Raw genomic sequence first — 22,282 nt, forward strand, 5'->3', positions numbered from 1 at the left:
ATTATTGGAAGAATGAATTATTTAGGCGCTATTAAGCATGTGAACACCATATGCTAATAAAGTTATGCGAGTGCACCCGCCCTTTTCTTACTACAGACTAATGAAACTTTACATGCTTTAGTTATTTGGCTGGTAAAGTCGCTATTGCCGTTGGTGATATGTGAATGCAGTGATTTGAAAATGCTGCAAGAGCGAGAAGTTCAACTAATGAGTAAACGACTGCAACCTAACTACAACGGTGAGGAGACTTCGTGGACTAAAAAATAAAAAAAGTATTTTTTGCACTCTTTCTGCTGCCTGTTATTAATAACGAGAACTCTCGTAAGTAATTGCCTGTGAAGGCAAGGCAAGGCAAGGCAAGGCAAGAAAAAATCGGGGGTAATACAAGCACAATTCGTTACAGAGCAAACTGGAGAAATAGTGGATGAAAAGTGGGAAGGAAGGGCCACTTCTAGTACGAGGTATGTACTATAATGCAGGCATCAGTATCTAATGTCGTCTTTTCTTATAGATTTGAAAAAAGCGGTATCAATGCTGTTTGCCACTTCCCGCTGTGGCACCGAGAAACTATTTCAGCCTGGGGAAAATAGGCTTTTGTAAAGAAGCTTTAAATGCTAGTCTGAAAAGGAGCTCTAAATGCTAGTCTGGCGCTACTATGACTACCAGCGGTGAGCAATATTCTTTTCTGTATATTCGCATTCCTGTGAATTTCAGCGCGTTGCATTCGATAGGTAACGGGGGGAATTAGGTAACTTGTCAAGGAAATGGATTCTGTCTGGACCATTCCTCCCCCCCCCCCCCCTTTTTTTTTTTGAAAGAAAAAACGAAGTCTTCGAATACACATGATACAATATGGATACTCTCAAAACCGAAATATAAAACTCACACAGTCGAAAGCATTGGCTTTGGGGGATATAAACTCCTCCGTTTCTACTCAGCTTGAGGCTGCGACACGCTAAAGGCAGCACTAGAGCCCTAAGGATACGTTTGATAGGTATCGGCCCACTTGCCGAAAACTGCGACAATATCTATAGCAGTTTTCGCTTACGAATGGAAACGTGCTGCAAATTCAGAGGAGACTTTACGGAAAGGGAATTGTAACTCTTGTAATTAGAGATCTATTGCGAATTGCTTCGAACGTTTCCAACAGGCAAAGCTCACGTAGCCTATCTGCTAAAGAAATTCCAAACGGCTTATTTGGTTAGCGGAATGGTCAGTGCCCGACGAGAACACCCGCTATTCGTACTTGAATACGTTCGTACTTAGTTTACGTTTGCACTTGCCAATGTGAAATAGTTTTGTACACTTCTTTTCCCTGGGAAGGCTGGAATGTCTTGTCATAACGAACATAATTAGGTTTACAAGAGTTGAGGTGTGGGCTAGTTGGTTGATCATGTGTTATGAATAGTGCAAACCTTTGTTAAATGCAGGATTCACGGAAAAAAGCAAATACTTTATCACGAGAGAGATAATTAAGGCACAAATAATCTTAGATATCGAGGACCACTGCGTTAGCACGCCTCCCTTGGCGTTGTCGTACAAAGAGCTTGCTCACTGGTTTCCTCTTCAAGAATGCTTATTGTTCCAAAAATGGCAAGGTGAATAATTGCATCGCAGCTTCATTATTTAATATTTGAGTCAATATTCGCAGCTAAGTATTCGTATTACAGGATTACAGAACAAGAGCCGGGGGACAAAGAAGGAAGGACACAATGCAGCACTGGGTTGTGTCCTTTTTATATTATAAATCTTTTTCGTATTTGATTCGTGTTAGAAAAAAATATATATTCCAAGCATTTTGCTTTGAAGGTTGGCCCTCGGCATTTAAGTTACTTCCGCAAGTCCCGGAGTTAAGTTTAAATTGTGGCATTTTATATTCGATAAGAGGAAATTTTTTTATCAACTGGCAAAAGAGGAGAAAGTTCTTAGAGGAAGCAGTATCACTTAAGACCGCTGACTTAAATGGGATTACATAGCATAAATTGCACTTCGTATGGCCAATGGGAATGATTCGCCATGAAATGCGAACTAGCTTGAGGTCCATCGAAATGTTACAAGGAGTTGACTTGCACGAGATATCCCGGGAGGTTGCTACAAAAATGCGATGCCAAGTGGACTCTCACTGCTGGCCAGCTACCCACTGGTCATCTTCAAAGTTATACCCCTGCCTGGGGCTCGGCTTTCCAGGGTGAATGGCTTGGGAGGAATCCACGCCTTCAAATCAAACTATAGTGCAAGCCTAGAACAGACAGTTCTTCGAAAAAAAAAAGGAGTACTGTGGGCTTTACCACACAAGTGGGATATCGGTCTATAGCGGATAGATTTTCCATCGGCGGAGGGCGATGCGACTAAAAGACCCTTTTCAAGTATTTAAACCCAGAAGAGTCTCACACCAGGTCAGGGGAAATCTTCTACCCATTATAAAACCGGTGGGTACCCGGCGGCACTGGGGATCGAATCATGAACTTCCCGAATGCGAGGCGGATTTCCTACCACAAGGCCACCGTTGGGCGAACTGTTGCTGGTTTATGCTAAAAAGAGCCTGTGACGATCTATGTGTATGCATACGAATAATATAGCTGTGACCAAGCGTTCACCCGCGAAAACAAGCCAGGAAATCCGACCGTGAATAAGAGCCAACGCTAACAGGGCAGTAACGGGGACTAGTTTGTTATTCATTATGTGTGCCTTCGTCTTTTCATATCCAGTCATGGGATTTTTTTTCTAACAGTTATCAACGTTTTGTAATCTGCAGAACTTGGCCATGTTCTAACCTAGAAGGTACAGACATGTCGCTGTTGTGCGTTTTTTGTTGCTTACTATAACGAAGCGTATACTATTATGTCAGCTTGCGCAAGAATGGCAAAAAACTTCCGAAGAATTCCGTCACGGTCAGAAGGCATAATTATACACAATGAATACGGCAAAATGGCCAGGAGAATTTTTTTGTCGTTTTTGTACCCGCTTACATTTATTGAGCACTATGTAATTAATACGTGGAACGTGGTGGAGGCAAGTGCCTGATCCATATCCCTTGGGAGAGTGCTTCAGGTGGGGGGGGGGGGGGGAGGTTTGCATGAATGAAGTTTAGAAGGAGAGGCATTAATTAGGGCACATTTCTGGCACGTCGGCCAAGCGTGACCATTTTATGGTTTTCTGCAGCTGCTAGAAAAAAGTAGCTAGCATTAATTCATTTGAAAGCATGAGCAGCCTGGCCATTTTTTTGTATGAAATATCTTCTCTTCAAGGCGTATTATCGAGGTCTAGTTGAGAGTCCTGTATGTATCACGAGAGAAACATAGACACTCTAAATTAAGGGCGTCGGCGCGGTGCTGACAGCCTTTGCGTCTCTGAACACAAAGAGAGAGCGCCGTGTTTGACAACTTCTGGAGACAAAAGATGGCAGTTAATTTTACCCCAAATGATTAGGTAATGAGAGAGCGGCGCTAATTTCGTTTATAACTAGCAATAAATTGTTCAGCATTTGTAATGTCATCTGGCAGGAGTGTTTGATTTAATCCTAGGTAGCACCTCGCGCTGATATTATTTTTGCAAACTACGATATGTACAACACTGCTGCCGAGATTCAGAACATTAATTCGCACAGCGTTGCTGTTTTTAGAGTCAGCCCGCAAAAACATAAAGGTAACACTTGCTAGGGAGGAGCTTATAGCACCCTGAGGTCCTAATTGTCTCCTAATGAGGGGAAAATTTTTACATGTTCAGCTTTTTGACATGCTGCTTACAAAAATCTCAGCATGTAAAAATTTCCCCTCATTAGGAGACAAATGTCCCCTCATTAGGAACATTAGGAGACAAAGAATTCCAGCCTTCTCAGATGATAAATTATGCAATTTCTGCCTGGTCCTTTTCTGCATATGTTGCGAAAAAAAAATGCTTTCAAGGCCTCAGATACAGTCGTCTTGATCGGTTCCTGTCATATGAATTTGTGCAAGCAAATTTCCAAAAGCTAACTTCAGGGATTCATGAATCTGACGGCCCGTGTCATACGAGCAGAGCACAGGCACTCGCAAGTAAAGGTAAATTTACATGTACCGGACAGACACTCACTCACTCACTCACTCACTCACTCACTCACTCACTCACTCACTCACTCACTCACTCACTCACTCACTCACTCACTCACTCACTCACTCACTCACTCACTCACTCACTCACTCACTCACTCACTCACTCACTCACTCACTCACTCACTCACTCACTCACTCACTCACTCACTCACTCACTCACTCACTCACTCACTCACTCACTCACTCACTCACTCACTCACTCACTCACTCACTCACTCACTCACTCACTCACTCACTCACTCACTCACTCACTCACTCACTCACTCACTCACTCACTCACTCACTCACTCACTCACTCACTCACTCACTCACTCACTCACTCACTCACTCACTCACTCACTCACTCACTCACTCACTCACTCACTCACAGGCAATAAAAAGTACACTAAGATAAAAATTAAAAGTGGGCTATATCGATACATTGCCGCAATCTATCGCCAAATACCCTACATTCGCTAAGAAAAAGCTTTTATGAGCTAGAAACGGCTAAAGAATGAAACAATGGTGTTCCCATCACCCTCCAGTTTCACAAGTAAACTGCCGTGTGTCAGCCTTTTTTTTTGTGTGTGTGTGTGTGTGTGTGAGTGCGGATCCCAGAGGTTGCGCTCTGCCGCAATTTAGTCCATAACGGTGATCACTGAGTCCTCTTCGGTGCAGATGTTAAACGTTTGAATCGAGTGGCGGGGAAAGTTTTTAAATAAGATTTTTTTTAGCAATAAATGCGTCTCTTGTTGCCGGACAAATATAGACATTAGCAGAAAGCGTCATAACATCAATTATTTACAAAGCACCAAGGTTAGATGCAGTTAACCTGAGTGTCCTTGTAATTTACGCTGATACATTCGTCAGCACTTACTTGACATTCAGTCGCAACTTTCGCTTCCGGCTTACGTCTGGAATTCACACTTTCCAGAGCACTACAACAGGACAAGAATAAGAAACCTTTGCGGATGCACCTAGTGAGGCGCACCTCAGTACTTTTCTCCGTAGGCCCATAATATTACACCTCGACTTAATATCTAGCAAAATCCGCGCATACAAAACATAGATTCGGCTAACGTAAGTCGAGCTAGCGGCGCAGTCCGGTCCACGAGTGTTGAAATAACGACCGCTGCTTCCCATCCTCTCATAAATCATTCCCATACAGCCACGCTTGCGAGCGGGAATCTCCTTTTCCGGGCCACGCCGGCGAGACCGCGGAATCATGCCGGCTAAATTTGCGCATAAATCTCTCATGGCTCGCTGCTCATTTGCCCTCCGACGGCCATTGTGGAATCAGCCAACGAGCGCTTCTCTCCACCGTGCGCCCTGTTTCCGTCAGAAACAGGCGAGCGGTACACTGGCTTCACACGTAGGAGCTGTAGCAAGCGTACAGTTTATCACGGATACTTGTAAACAATCTGTGAAATATGGTCTATCGAATGAATGGGTAGCGCTTTCAAAAAACAGAGGTGGCCATGGTTTTCATGCGGAAAATGATGACTGCGAGAATATTGGATTTGAAAGCAAACTGCTAGCGCTGTCTGCATGCAAAAGAAATACGCTGTGAATAGAGTTGACCCTTTTCGAGCTAAGGAGTTGAACTGGACGTTATTAAGAGAGCTTCCTTCGATGCAAGACAGCCCGAGCAGGATATAAATGCCGTATGAAGCTTCTAGTGTTTAGAGCTTCGGTGGCTATTGATTCCTTACAAATTAAAGTTACGTGGAAGAATGCGAAAATACCTTCCTGCTTGTGCAGTGGCTTTTATTCGTTAAAGGCAATACACCTGTGTTCCTATATCGACTGTGGTGCAATAAGTTTTTTTTTTGTTGTAGTTGAAAATAAAGGCCACATGCCTTCGGCATACTGCTGAATAACCGCTTTTTGACGCCAGACGAACAGAAAAACCAGCTGTTCGGCTTTTGTGGCTATGTGCATGTTTATTAGATATGAAAATGAAACTTACTTTGTACTCCGCCGCTTGATTCAAACTCCTGACGTCAAGACCAAAAACGCCTCCGTGATCATCGCTTGGAAGTGAATTGTGGTGCGCTCTAGCCTCAGGGTTTCGCAACAAAAAGTCGTCTCTATACCATCGCAGCCTGCTTGTGAAAACGACCGGTGGAGATAGCACCTGTATTTTTTGTCTATCCTAGCCTGTAAAATCTCTAGTTTCAAGGAAAGTTGCCTCATTGCCATTCAAACGCGGTAAAAAATCGATACAGGTGAATTTCAATTTGTATCCATATCTTGTTTAAAAAAAGGCATCCTTTTGCCTGGCTTCCCTCCTTTCTTCGGGGGCGAAATTAGTAAACGGCACTGACCAAATTCAACTTTGCCTGTGATCATAATTATTATGATAAGATTTCGCACTCTTGTTCAATAAAAAGCGATTTCAAGACAAAACACTCTCACGTGCGACCCTATGAGAGAAGGATACTCTTTTGTGAGTAGTCAGTCGAAGGTGGGGCCGCCACATAAAAGAGATAAGACTGCAGTCAGCTCTAACTTGACCAACGAGCGGCGCCATTCACACTAAAAATGCGCATTCCAGACAGATTTTGGCATGAAATCTAGAGCCATTTTTTTCCAACGATTGCAACAATTAGCCCTTGGAAGTTTATTACACTGCAAAAAAGCTGAATTTCTTGTCCTTTCCTTGGGAGTTGTGCGCCGATCTGAACTAGGTAACGTGTCCCATTACTTATGTGTGATCTGTGCCAAAAGTTGCTGAGCAACAGGGTTTATTTCTCAGCCGTGTATCAGAGCGCATACTGCGTCCCTTAAGTTCTAAATATGTGTAGAGTGAGGACAAGCTGTGTGCCCACCTCTCGAGAGCTTTTGGTTTAACACGAATACACCTATGGGAACACGTGCACACCTATTCATAAAAGAGTGAGCTAAGAACAGCTTACTCCCTTTTTTACTCCTTTATGTTTAGAGTGTAGCGGTGCTGTAAGAGTTCCGCTATAGGGTTGAGAAAAATGCTCGTTGCTTGGTTATTTTTGGCGAAGAGTGTACTTGATGCGAAAAGAGTAAAATCCGGACTCAGTTGTTCTAAGTTATTTGCTTTCGACAGTATGTGATAACGGGTAGTTTCTCTCTTGCCAAGGCAACTCTTTTATTTTTTAGCCATGCGGCGGCATGTGACAGCCAGTTGGCGATTTATGATAAATTTATTTGCAAAACAAAACTTAGTGACCGGTGTCGTGACAAATACGTGAAAGCAAGAACAAAATAGAATAAGAACAATAAGAAAGATATTCCGTAACGTCTATGTAATCCTCGACCTAGGATTTTTATTCGTAAGAACTAAGCGTCCCGCGAAGAACGGAGTGAGATGCAGGCGTGTTGCGCGGAACTAAAAACTAAACGTAATAAGCTGCCTCTCTAGTCTAGCTGTTGAAACAAGATGCGTAAAGTTACAAAAAGCTCCCGGAGCGCTCAGTCATTCCGCCTTGATACATCGCCTATCAGCTCTGGCTGCATTTCGAAGCTGTAAGACGAGCTACCGCGAGCCCAAAGGTGCGATCGAGCAATTATCTGCACAAGCGAGTCCATAGGCCGAACCGCGCACGCGTCTCAGTGACTACGCATTCAGGCTATTACCTGAAGCATGTACCAGGACAGTGTTAAACAGGCTTCTATCCTAACGAGAAACATGACAATGCACATGAAACAAAGCATGCTTATTCGCCTAACTCAGGGTAACCTAACCCGGGCGCTGATTGCGCTTGGCTCGCCAAACGCAGCGCAGCCATGTGTTGCGTGGTAGCTTGCAGCGTGTATTGATGGCCACGGGAGCAATGTCAGGGCAGAACCTGTGGTTTCAACAGGCGTTGTCGAGGCACTTGACAACTCGTCTTTAATAAAGGAAGAAATTTTATTTCGACACCTGGAAAAGTGCATAGGTCACGTGCCTTTGTTTATTTTCATTTCCCATCTAAGCTGTGCATATCCTAAGACGATGCCTCTAACAATATAGCGTATGAAGCGAAGCTCAGCTAGTGGGTAGCTTATATTACCGTGCAGTGCAAAGTCACTGACATGAGAGTGATGAAACTAACCTTTTAAGAGCGCGCAGTGTAGATCTGTGCTAACAGGAGGATCTCCACTTTGCGCGTCATGGCTGCTATTTTTGCGCATGACCGAAAGCCATAAAAAGCGTGCACTTACTCAGGGGCCTAATAAACTGGGTGTCCTCATCGCTGCTGGGCAGCGTAAAAAGTGCGCGCATTATGCCAAAACACGGGTTTCGAATCAAGCCTATTTTAGGCATTGCGTGGTTTAAGGTTCTGACATAACCATAAAAATAAATCTTAGGCCCGTGTCGTACTTCTTTCGTGAAAGGAGGAGAAACATTGGGAGCTGCGCAGCAAAAATAGGAAGGCAACTCAGACAGCTGCTTTGGATCGGTGTACTTCTTTTTTTTAGAGAGGGGGGATTTGATAAAGCAATAAACGTTCTTTCAGCACTGAGCGCTGCAGGAGGGCTCTTTGCTTGCAAAGAGAGTCGGTGGTGCAGATTATTCTGACCCTGTCTTCAAGAGGGAAAGCTCTCAACTTAGAGTACTTAATATAGATTACATACCGCGCTTTGATACGCAAGGAATATATTCCGAGACTGGCGACATAAATTTTTACACCTCGCTGCATTTTAGTGACATCACCTGCCACACCATGTCCCCAAAAATAACACATGTATGCATAAATCATTAGCTGACTTCTACTTCCGTAGCTTTGCGCCAGTCATAATTAAATAATTTAAGTCATGACATGATTGTCTCTTTGATTGCTGCTCTAAATAGGTGCTCAATTATTTAATTCGCATTCGTATAAGCCGTTCGAATCAAGCGCACTGGCCGATAAAAAGGAATTACTTTCATCGTTCGCATACTACACGTCACGAAATTCTTTTCTAACACGTTGTTAAATCGCATTAAGGCGCTGGCGCTCGATGCCATTCTGCTGTTTACTCGTTTCAAAAGGGGCCAGAAAGGTTTTCAAGCGTGCTAGGAATTGCGTTCAAGGTCGCGCAAAGTTAAAAATTAAATTATGCGCTTTCGAAGCTCAGAAACACCTAGTCCTCCGCGCATACCCCGACAGTCGTAGTTGTCGTTGTAGCGAGAGGCAGCTAGACATTGTCGACACGCTAGTTGTTTAAGAGAGTAACTAATGAGAAGCGATCGGCGCTAGGCACGGGTCAACAAACAAGGAAGACGCGATACAAGACAGCCGACAAGGAACTCGCATATTTATGCGATTAGCTGCGACGCACTTCAGAGGCGCCTAATCTGATTTTGCCGTTTGTTTCTTTATTCGTTGCCCCGTATTTCGCACTGCTTTCTTTCGATCATGCACGAACTAGCTCAACTTTGCTCATTCCTGCTCGGGGCTAAGCATGCTGTGTCGCTGTGCCGAACGCATGCCCAAGCATGTGCAAGAGGTTCGCATATGGTATGTGCAGAGAAAAAGACACGGCATGCTTGAGTGTGACTAATGTTTCAGAAGAAGTGTTCAGAAGAGAAGTGACAAGTGAACCAATTTTTTTATTCACGGCTTGGGGGAACTTTGCTCTCTTCCTCTCCCCCTCTCTCTCTCTTGCGCGCGCGCGCACACACACACACACACACACACACACACACACACACACACACACACACACACACACACACACACACACACACACACACACACACACACACACACACACACACACACACACACACACACACACACACACACACACACACACACACACACACACACACACACACACACACACACACACACACACACACACACACACACACACACACACACACACACACACACACACACACACACACACACACACACACACACACACACACACACACACACACACACACACACACACACACACACACACACACACACACACACACACACACACACACACACACACACACACACACACACACACACACACACACACACACACACACACACACACACACACACACACACACACACACACACACACACACACACACACACACACACACACACACACACACACACACACACACACACACACACACACACACACACACACACACACACACACACACACACACACACACACACACACACACACACACACACACACACACACACACACACACACACACACACACACACACACACACACACACACACACACACACACACACACACACACACACACACACACACACACACACACACACACACACACACACACACACACACACACACACACACACACACACACACACACACACACACACACACACACACACACACACACACACACACACACACACACACACACACACACACACACACACACACACACACACACACACACACACACACACACACACACACACACACACACACACACACACACACACACACACACACACACACACACACACACACACACACACACACACACACACACACACACACACACACACACACACACACACACACACACACACACACACACACACACACACACACACACACACACACACACACACACACACACACACACACACACACACACACACACACACACACACACACACACACACACACACACACACACACACACACACACACACACACACACACACACACACACACACACACACACACACACACACACACACACACACACACACACACACACACACACACACACACACACACACACACACACACACACACACACACACACACACACACACACACACACACACACACACACACACACACACACACACACACACACACACACACACACACACACACACACACACACACACACACACACACACACACACACACACACACACACACACACACACACACACAATGAACTGAAAGGCGTGCTTTGGCGTCCGCTCATTTACTTGTAAATACCACCCTCTGCAATTAAAATAAAGTCATCGCACGGGCAGCTTCATGCGTGGAATTAAAAGAAAATGATAATACCGGTATTAAAAAAAGAGGAAAGGAGAGCGACGAAGACAGGGGAGAGTGAGCTTTAACGCAAGTCTTAGCATCCTCGTTAAGCACCCAGCTTAGGCTAGGTGCCACTGCGTCACTTAGGCGTTATAGAAGAACGCGTAGTTAAAGAAGTCGCGATAAACACGTAAAAAAGGTAAAACACGGCCAGAAAGAAAGGAACAAACCAGCCTTAGTGCCACGCGCACCCGAATTACTCATTCCTGTCGCCAGAAACGCTCGTTCAATCTCCGACCTCTCCCCAAAGGGGGCGCGCTGTTTCCTGCGAACTCGCCGTGATAAAGCCTTCCGCATCTAATTGAGCGCCTAATTGGAGTTCATTAAAGTCCTCTTTTGCGCTAAGGATCGGCAGGCGCCAAAAGCTGCTCCGCTCGCGCGCCGCCCGACACCGCAGCAGCTTTGCGACCGCCGCACCACCGCGCGTTTCCGAGGGCGGCCAAGAACGAAAAAAAAAACAAAGGCAATAATGCGCTCGCGCGAACGAACAGCAACAGGGCCGCCACACGCTAGCTGCAACAAAGGCACCGCCGAGAAATAAGGAGGGGAACAAATAGAGGCAAGATAGGCAGAGATTCTTGGCTGCTGTACGCAGCCTAGTTTAGGCAATGAACGTGCCCGGGCTCGGAGCCCCAGCTAGGACTAGTGGGATAAGGTCGGAAGGCGCCAGGTTTTGCCGATAAGGCCCGCTAATTAGCGACTTGGGAGCACCGTGCGCTTGGCACTGGCCTGCGCGGTGTGCTAGGGCGAGCGGGTTTGGGGCTCCTGAAGCGGAGAGGATTATGGAAAGGGAAGAGAGGAGGGTTTGCTTTCGTTCGGCCTGGCTGGCCTCATCGGAGCCCTGCTTTGTCTCGGCGACCTGACCTGGGGTCCCTTCATAGGTGCGGCATTGGGCGGAGGCAGGATTGCGCGGTGACTGCCGGCCGGTTGGATTTCCGTACGCGAGTCCGGAATTGTTTACTCATTGTTTACGTTGCGCATGCATTCAGCGAAATTTAAAGAAGTCTGAACTGCTTTCTCTGAGGTTGTGTTTGACTCTATTGAGCAGATTAAAGTTTATGTATTGAATGCGGCTAGCACAGACTAAGGTTTACTTTATTGTAAACAGATAATGCAATGAGGCTATAAAATATATTTATTCATTTATTTATTTACAATACCCTCAATCGCCGAAGCATTGCAGAGGGGAGTGGGGTGAACATTTGTGACGAATCTTGGTTGAAGAGGAGCAAGTAGTATATAGCAGGTTTTAGGAAATAACAGTATTAGTAACCAAACTGCAAAAACATTAAACAGCAATCAACCATTAAAAGCCCGACATAATATTAGCAACAAACAACTAAAAATGAAAAAAAAAACGTAGATAACAAAACACACAGCTCTAATTGGTTCTTTCACGAGTACGAAGGCATAAGGGTAGACAGCCATGAAAAAAGAGAAAAAATTCAAAGTCGACTGCTTAAGCATCTAATTTTTATGACGTTACAGGATTGCAAAGAAGTTCAGAATGTCATGGCTTCATTTGAGCAATATAAATGAAAAGTGCAACACTTAGGCCGCGTCATCAACAAACATAAAATCGGATGCAGAAGGAGAGGCAGTAACAACCCTTAAGTATTTAAAGGTGAACCCTCGCCAAACCTAAAGGACGAGCTAGGCGTGCATGAGATGGTCCGAATATCTGGACAGCAGATTTTTCTTTTCACTTCATGCTTTAACAGACTGCGTTTCCTACCATCTGAAGTTGTATTAGAGACTGAGCGAGTGCAGGCAGGGACTAACTAATTGCGTTAAGGAGTTACATTAGTAACTTCTTAACACCGCGCTTCGCGTGATGCTCAAAGCGCGAAGCTTTGAGCACCATTAAAATTTCAGCATGACAAAAGCCCACCTTCCAGGGGATTTTCAAGGATGCTCACGGCCGTCAACCATGGCCTGCTGAGCGGTATTGCAGTTTTTGCCAGTTTAAACCGAATTGCCACACGTGTTTGAGCACAGCACACTGTTGATAATTAAATTTGCTTTAGATTTACAACGCGACGTCCAAGAACTCTCAAGCGTTATTTTCTGAATAATTTCGAGGCGCCAGTGTAGAGGCGCGCTGTTTTGTAATTCTTGCTCTTAATCGCTGGGAGTCTGGTCGTGCAATTTTGTTAACGTAAACAATGTGTGGGACAATTCAAGGTGTTTTTTTTTCCTGTAAGGTGTTTATTATGCGAGCATTTCTTTGAAAACTGTGCTCCAGCTGAAAAGCTGGGACGAAGAAGCTTAGTTGCACTAATTATCACGAAAAAAAGATGCCAGCCTTCCGTTTTGTTGCTAGCTAATGTTTGTGAACTAGTTTTGAGAGATTCTAACCTTGATCTTGTCGCGTAATTTTGTTTGTTTCTGCCTTACTCAGCAAGGAATTAGCATTTCATAAAACTGAGAGAGACCGTTCTTTCTTGAAGTGACTTCCAGCGAGGCAGAAAAAAATGTTAGATGAGCCGTTCACGTAGTGAGGCACGAGCTTTCAGGCCCGTTTTTAAGGTCGTCGTCGTAGGTCATGTTTGTGCAACAAGGTGACGCTCATGTTTAAGAGTTTAATCCGGTAATAATGTGCCGTAAACACGGCTGTTAATTGGTCATGCGACTTACTGGCCACAGGACACGTCGCCATTTTACTTGCCATGCAGTGTGATGACGTATTTCATGGGTGTTGTTTTTTTGGCTATGACAGCTGACGCTTGAAAAGAATGCAAATCAGACATTTAATTGCTGGACCAACAAGTAGGCAGCGTTGGTAACAGTGCAGGCATGCTGTCGTCATCAAAGAAACGGAGAGTTGAATTAAAAGATAGAGGCAAAGAAAAGGATGGTTTGCAACGTAGGTAGTAGAATAAATTCGCTAACAAACGAATGATATCTCTATTAGAACAGATGTCTGAGCGACATTACAAGCGGAGTAAAGACTAAGGCACACTCGCAGGGACCAGTCCTCATCAGCGCGCCGCCATGGTCGTTTTATGCTGCCACGTTCAGATCCTGAGGTAAGATCGAGAGGATATAGCGCACAGGCACTGACTGAAGATGACGAAGTGGATGAAGTGAAGGTGAGCGCGTCCAACAATGCTTTCCGTAGGTATGTGCCATCGTTTTTGAGGCAACAACAGAAAGCATGCTTTCACACTTGCAATTAAACGCCTGTGTCTTGGCCACTTCCCCGCAGTGGGTATGTGCTATCTTTATTTTCCTGCCAACCAACTAACCTTTCACACTTATGCGCATCATGTCGTTCCTGCTGAATACTTTATGTCCTTTCGCCATATCGGGGGCAAACATCCATAAAAACAAGAAGGTAGTCTTTGAATACGAAGACTGAGAATTATTCTGCGTGCCACTCCAGGAGTGTTTCTGAATAAAACATTTGTTCATCTCGACCTTAGCCATTTCGAAAAACTTTCATCTCACCGCACAGCATGGGGTTCCCGCCTATGAGCAGCTGTCAGCCATTTAGCGGATGTGCTTAGAGAGTGTAATGGAAGGAATTGAAGCTGGATTAAGAAAAGCTCAGCGAGCAACGGAGAGGTAAGTGGTAGGGGTAACGGGAAAAAGACAGCAAGTGTAGATAACTGAACAAAATGGGAGATAATTATATCCTGGCTGAAATTAAGAGGTGGAGACCGACTCGATCGGGACGTTGGAAAAGATAAGGGGAGGCTGTTAGCGTAACCAAGTAAATAACAAAGTGTAGAGAAACACGACCGTAGATAGCAGACAGTCATGTGGGGAGATCACGAAATGCTTAGAGACAAGAAGCTGCGACTAAATCCGAGTGTCTCTATAATTGAAGATCAATGAGGGCGGCGTTTGCAATGCCACAGCTTTACCCCTGAAGCTGCTGCTGATTCTGTTGGTGATCTTCTCCATTAAGATCCTGCACCGTTAATTGAAGCGGGGAGTTTCTCGAAGATTTGATTAAGACCACCGAAATGTTTGAATTGAATTTAATGAACAGGGCTCACAGGTTAGCTGCATTTCCTGTTCGCTGCTTGGATTACGCATCACCGCGATGGGTCAAGAGGAATTAAAAGCTCAGAATTGTTTTCAGTTGGGCGTATTCGTGGACTGTGTGTGTCTTAAAGTAGCATCCGTTACACCTGCGTGATGCGATTTGAAGATCTCCTCTCAATGGGAAGCGCATTGAGTATTGACTTTGTAAGGCTGCACGTTTTAGGTTACATGTTGCCAAATAAAACGTAAAATAATAGCCCTTCGGTTATATGTATTGACGTTCTCGCAAAGGTCTGGCCACATTTATTCGTAATGCACTACCTAAAACTTCGCAAGAAATATCCGCTGGACTTACGTGCACTACATAATACGAATGTATAGCTTAGCGAATTAGATTGTTATTATTCGATAGCGTAAGAGCCTCACTGGGACGAAAAGCCAGTGGTCTCACGCACATGGCACCTGCAGGTGTAAGAGCCACCAGCCAAGTTTGGTGGCAGCTGCGACCTGCCACAATTGGCAGGTGGCAAAGTGGAAAGAGGGAGATATCCCTCTCCACTGGTATGGTACGGTATGTGTGGTAGTGCATGACAGCTCACAACGAGGTTCTTATGCTGTTGGACTTTCACAGCTAATGGTAATTAGTTGTACTCCAAGATTCTTTTTCTTTTTACAGCGGGGGTGAGAACTTAATGCTTCGGTCGCCGAAAAGCATTTTTTTAGGGTGCAAAATTCTGCTCAGTGAAGCTCATCAGAAGTGTCATACATTATCTTCTGCGACTATTACGCAGAAAATGCATGACTCTGCCATTTAAATAAAACATCGTTTTGTGGCATACCTGCAAACTGCGTTCGAAACCGTGTGTACAGATCACATTCACGAATGTACAGCCGTGGCCAGAATAATATGAAGCACTCTTTGGCGTTACAATTCATCCCTCGGGTTTCGCAAAAGAAATAGGAAAGTTTGCGGCATTTGTGCGCAAGCGCCACTTATTCGCGCATCGATCACCGCTCAGTTTTTGCTAGCCAGCGCATGAGGGCAGTTTGATTTGCCCAAGTGTGCTTCGTACATTATTCTGGCACAGAATTTATATCCACAAACGCGCCTGTGCGTGTATTTGAAGGCTTTTATGATTTTTTTACAACGCTCAGCTGCCGGTCAGCGGCGGCAGCAATTGCTCCTCTTTCTTTTCTGGAGCCCTGGAGCTCTTCACTTCTTTCTAGAGCCCCTCACTGAGGCTTCCCTCATAGTCTCAGTCGCTTGGGGACGTTAAACCCCCATGAAACCAAAATCCTCTGTTACTCAATGATGTAATTATTGATTCACGGAAATTAATTATTAAATTATTTAAATGACAATTTGTCAACTAATTATGACTTTTTCTCGACTAACGATGACTTATAAGTTATCAATAATTATTTACTCGTAAATTACTTAGTTATCTTGAATCATTATTAAATTATTTCAGTATTACGTTAACTGTTCGTTCAATTCGGGCGGAATTACTAGTAATTCTCTAATTTAGTGAATTCCTTAGTAGTTAGCTAAGTTGATTGCCTTATTATTTCATTTATTATTTTATTTAGTAATTAGTTCATTCAAACTTTCTATTCAATTATTATTAATCATTACAAATCATAATTACGATCGTAGTGGATGATTGACAGTCCATGAGGACACGCTCTGTCCACACTTCCCGTCCACAGCCCGTGGTGACACATGTCCACGTCACCCATGAGGCAAGAAATGCTTTCGCATTTATAAGCCCCAGTATCCTTGATAAGTATTTTCTTTTATGAAAGACGTCCGAAATCAAGTGTGAGCAACGTACCCGCTCCACTTAAACGAGCTAACCGAATGTAAAGAACAAGTTGGAAGATAAGGACCTAAATCAGTTTGCTTAATCAGACTCAGGCTGAGGGCCGCGGAATGGAAAGGAGGGCACTTGCGCACCTCGGCAAAGCATACGCATCGAACAGAACACATGGTTGTGACAGCAAATTTCAGTTCTTACTCAACCTCGTTTAAAGGTCAGGCACGTGTGAATGTCCAATAAGCAGAAGACGCGAGGGTGGAGAGACCTGGCGATTGGGGACCGCGAAAATTCTTTCGTTTTTCCCGACCTGCTAAACAAGGAGTGCGAACGCCACTGCGAACAGCATGAGCTCCAGTTCCCGATGCGCATGCATTGTCGGCTAACAGTGCATTCGAAAGCTTACGACCCTCAAAGAAGGCCGCCCACACGATCCGCCCACAAACAAAGCGCGTGTCAGAGACTGGTTCTTCTACCACTTCTTTTCTTTCCTCTTCTTTCTTCCTGACGAGAGCAATGAGAAAAGCTGAGCTGCGGGCTTATTCAAGTGCGATGGTGTTTGCATAACGCGTTGCGCGACGCGCTGCGCCGGACGCCACTGCGCACTCGGAGCCCCGCCCTGAATAAAAGAATAAAAGGGGGATAGCGGTAGCGCACCGAAAAACACTGTACGAAAACATCCTCGCGTCTCCGCACAGAACCATTGCCGTCGCGAGCCAACGTATGCATCTTCCCAGGAAACGTTAAAACATTACATCGCTCCTCTGGCTGAGTCGGGCATTCGCGACCGAACAAGACGCGTGTGCCGAAAACGCTGCACCCGCGACCTCCAAGGAAAGAAAGAGGAGGGGGGGGGGAGGGGGCGCTTTCTTATTTGTCCCTGAGCGTGGACAAGACGCACGGCCTACCGCTACCGCCGGCCTCGAAGGAGAGTCGTGCGGAGCGTCGTAATAAGAGCTCGTTTGGGCTGAATTGAGGGGGCGGCGGGAGACGTTAATCGAGGCACGGAGAGCCACCGCCTCAACCCCTCCTCTCCACTGCCCGCGCTGCGCCGCTCGCTCTATGCGTCCTCGAGGGAGCGCTGCGCGCGGCGGTAGAGGCGTTGTTTTAGGCCGCGCTGTGTGTCACACGTGTGTGCCCCACCACCGAACGCTTCCTTCTTCTGCAGCTCTCTCCGCTACTCTTTTCTTCCCTTTCTATCTTTTTGTTTCCTAGAAGCTGCCACTAACCCAGCGGTGTGGGGTCCTTGCGTCACGAAATGTCCGAGAGGCCCGCTACTTTCTCGTTCATTCTGTTTTGTAGGTTTCAGTGAAGTAGCCCTTGTGGGCTGTCTCCTCCGCACCGCCTCCGAGCGGCAAAAAGCTTAATTGGATCTAGGCGGAGACATTGAGTTTATTTGGGGGCGAGGAAGGGTTTCTTTTTTCTTTTGCGAGTGCGTCTTTTGGTAGTGGGGAGAGCGAAGAGATTAGTGATGGTGACGGCCGCTGAAGTGCGCGCGTGGCCACAGAGCAAGGACTTTTCTTGGAGCAGTACTGAAGTGGAGCTAGACTCTAGCTGTCGCAGTTTTGACGTAGAAAAATTTAGAAAAAAGATAAACAAACAAGCGAAGTGAGAAAAGATGAAACGTGTCCTTCGTCAATATTTATATAGTTGAACATCGACCGAATTAAAAGCTACGTCTTTGTGAGCCTTTGGCTGCCACAAGCCCGTAATGCCTGTGGCAACTTTTCTGAAATCAAGGACACACTATCGTGATCAACGTAAGGTTTTCACTTGAACTTACTAGAAATTCTCTACCTCCTTAATTTCCCGAGCCTGTTTCGTAGTGTTCGGGCTCTCATACCCAGGAATTATTGCGTTAAGCATTTTAGAACGAGATACTATTTATGAACGCAATTTTTGCATATATTGTAAGTTTTTACTATAACAGTCAACATTTCTGCAGATCACTCGACAACAGTCTTGGATTATTTTTTCTTCTAATAACGTTTTTGCTAATGTCAAAAGCGTTCCCAAGTAGTTTTCAACAGGAGTCTGAACTGTTCGATGCGACCAATGGAAACACATTAAAAGAAAAAAAATTGCTACATACCAGAAGAATGGACCTTTACCTTAAATACTACCGTAAACGTATCTTACAATTTTTCAATTTTCAAAAATTTTGTCAGAAATTGCTGAATGTGTCATCGTTTGTTTTTGCTAAATAATTGAAAACTGGCCCTTTTCTCCGTGTCCGTCTTTGTTAGCAACAAAACTTTTTGACTGAGTATTTTTGGTTATGTTCTGTGCCATCTCCCCCCCCCTCTCTTCTCCCCCAGTCATTTATTTTTCAGTTGTTATTCGCCTGAAAAGCTTGCTAATGTGAGCATCATCTAGAATATTTATCTACCTTTTTTTTTCTTAAATTCACATGGCAATTCTGCGATTTCTTCAGGAATTCCTCATTTACAGAAAGCAATTGTGAGCCCCTGTCCGAATCACGAAAAAAGTTCCACGGATGACCAAGTCTATTCATGCAGAGATAAAGACACGTTGCTTCCTTAGAGTGCGCAACCTTAGCCATCTATGGGCATTCCAGATCTGTTATATCTCTGTCGACGCGGCTAAGGGCCACTTCTCTAGATTCACTAAAAGTAAAGTGAACCGCTAGAGTGAATGCAGAGAAAAAGTGCAAAGGAAACGGACACTCTCACACAATGGAAGAGAGAGAAAAAAAAAGTGGTCCGTCTCAAGTGAAACAGGCACCAACCTTCGCGCTCACTTTCTGTTGCTTTCAATAAAGATCGATAAAAATAGCCCAATTTACGAAGCAGCCTTTGAAGCTCTGTGCGTAATACGTGGGGCCTGCTCAAATGCCAAACGTATGTACAGCGACCACGCAATGCATCTGACCACTCAATGCAGCATTAACTGCTGTTAGGCAAAGTTACGCCTCTTTATTTGCCGAACTCATTCCCGTGAAGGCCATCAGCAATATCAAGCGATCTGCGAATGCGTTTCGGTCACAAATTGGCGTCCCGCATCCATCTCTAATAGTTACTTAAAAACTGTGTGGCCGCTTCACGGCGACGAGGTAGCACGATGTCTTAACCAGCACACTCTCTCAGGTATCGCCTCACTGTGCCCCTGACTTTTGCGCACTAATTCGCATCACAACATTCATCATCGCATAGAACATTCCACTCAGGACGTACTCTACGCGTCAGGGAGGTGTTTTTTTATCACTTGTAGGTTCTTGCACGAAATGGTACTGACCAAAGGAACATTGTTGATGTGTGTCCATGTAGGCCTATTATACAGTGTCTTGTTATTTGCGCGCGCACAAGAGCGCTTTGGTACCAGCTACTAGACTAAATCTGCATTTACTTTGGAATCGTACATATCGACTGAGAGAAAGCCAGTCGTCTAAAAAAAAAAAAAACTAGATAGTACGCCGCTGCGTTCCCACTTGCCATCAGTTTTGTGGTGTCTTCGTCAAGGGAGGGGGGGGGGGGGTTGCGCTACCAGCTTGTGCGTGCTACAGAGGCTGCCTTAGTACTTTTTAATTTAACCGAAGTCAGTTTCTCTAAGAATTTCAATCACAGTTTTCTATGCGTTGATGTCTCGTGCTAGTGTCTCTTTCAATAGTTCGCCAGCATGAAGTAGCAAGCTGGCTGTTCATGTCAACAGGCTTTGCATATTTAAGCCTACCATTCCAGTAATCATCAGTCCTCAAGTTTCTCTCCCTCCCGATCTCATCGATGACACCATTTTCGTGTTGTTTACACACATACACACACTAAAAAAACACCCGCAAATATCGTACTTCATCGCGATCTTCTTGAGACCGTTCGACACGCGATGGATGCACGCAATGACCGCATACTTCCAGTGGGTGTCACGGTCAAAATGAAATTAGAATTTATGTTTTCTTATATAAATTTATATCAACACGTTAAACTGATAGGTCTGTTGTTTATTTCAATCCAAATGGGCTCTGTTCAGTGTTCTAGCCTTGTTCTAAACAATCCTGCTATTCTTGCGCCCCCCGTCGCCGTATATACGCGTCGCTGGGTAGGAGTGGTGTCATGGCTTGTCAAGCAGGGCGTCTTTGCCGCAGAACCCTTCATCTTCTTCCTGTTTTATTATTCTTAAGCCGTGATCCAGTTAACTTAATTTTCTTTTGTTTTTCCATTTGCACAATCGATCCTACAATTAGGACGCAGCACAACAGCGTATACGACTTGAAGACTGGTCAGAGCCTACCTTTCGCCATGGGTGACATCATGAGGAAGTTGACGCACGCTGCTCCGTGGCCGTGTCCGAGTATGGTGACATTGCGGTTGTCGCCTCCGAAGACGTCGATGTTCTCGTGTATCCAGTGTAGTGCCGCGATCTGGTCCAGAAGCCCGTTGTTGGCTCGAGAGGCACCGTCCATGGCCGGAAGGAATCCTGCGTTGTCGTTACACTGTGAACCTATGGTGTACCCGAAGCACCCACGAGCTCGCATTAATCATGATATAGTGAAGTTCGTGCCCACTGCTATGTGTTACAGCAGCAGCTGTTTAGTTTGGCATCGATAACATGAAACTGAAAGTTCTGTTGCTTTGAAGAAGGCGAGCCTCGGGCTAGCCATTATGGATGAGATGACAGTTTACATGTAAATAAACCATTCTTCACGCAGAACTGAGTGGAAGTTCAGGGCAAGAGAGACAAAACACATTGTACTGTCGCGATGGAAGAAACGCGAACAACACCGCGCCTATGCGCTCCGATGTTCGAACTTCTTTTGATCGAGGTTTTACTTGGGTGGTGATAAAAAGATGTTAGAGTTTTCCTAGAATGCATCACGGACGACTCTAGCGTCTTTTTGCTACCACAGAAGGAAAAGCGTAACGAAAAGAATTATGAACAGCGGAGCACCTAGGCTCCACTCTTTTCGCGTTTCTTTCCATCGCCCCCGTACGTCTTCCGCAGCATGGGACGCGCGTAGGATATGCGAACGGATGGAAGCAAGAGGCGGAGCCTCAGGACCGGGCTCGTTGGAGGTCAATGGCAGGGGCCTTTGTCCTGCAATGAACGTCTGTGAAGAATGATGACAATGACAACCTTACTGCTAACTTCCAAACAACCTGAGCATACGTGTACGTCTTCTTGGTGCTGTTCACTCAAACCGTACTCCACTGGGTATTTTAGGCTGATTGTCCCTTCCAGATAGTGCAAAGATTGAGGAAAAAAATGTAAGGAGGAAGCATAAATAAACAAGTGTACTGTTTTAAGTCTCTCGTTCAGAAAAAAATATTCCCCGACCGTGCGGCTTCATCTCTACAAACAATCTAGCGCAACGCAAGGAGAGCTCATCAAG

General features: G+C 45.2%; 1 protein-coding gene across 2 annotated transcripts in view; it reads right to left on the minus strand.

Annotated features, from left to right (window-relative positions):
• LOC144125501 (neuroligin-4, Y-linked-like) overlaps window positions 1–22,282 on the minus strand; it is a 338,755-nt gene that overhangs the window by 45,281 nt on the left and 271,192 nt on the right. For both annotated transcript variants that reach the window (XM_077658945.1, XM_077658946.1), the window contains exon 4: window positions 21,184–21,369. In XM_077658945.1, coding sequence (XP_077515071.1) covers window positions 21,184–21,369 — 186 coding nt within the window. The remainder of the gene's footprint in view (window positions 1–21,183; window positions 21,370–22,282) is intronic.

The sequence above is a fragment of the Amblyomma americanum genome, chromosome 3, assembly GCF_052857255.1.
Source record: "Amblyomma americanum isolate KBUSLIRL-KWMA chromosome 3, ASM5285725v1, whole genome shotgun sequence".
Taxonomy (NCBI): Eukaryota; Metazoa; Arthropoda; class Arachnida; order Ixodida; family Ixodidae; genus Amblyomma; species Amblyomma americanum.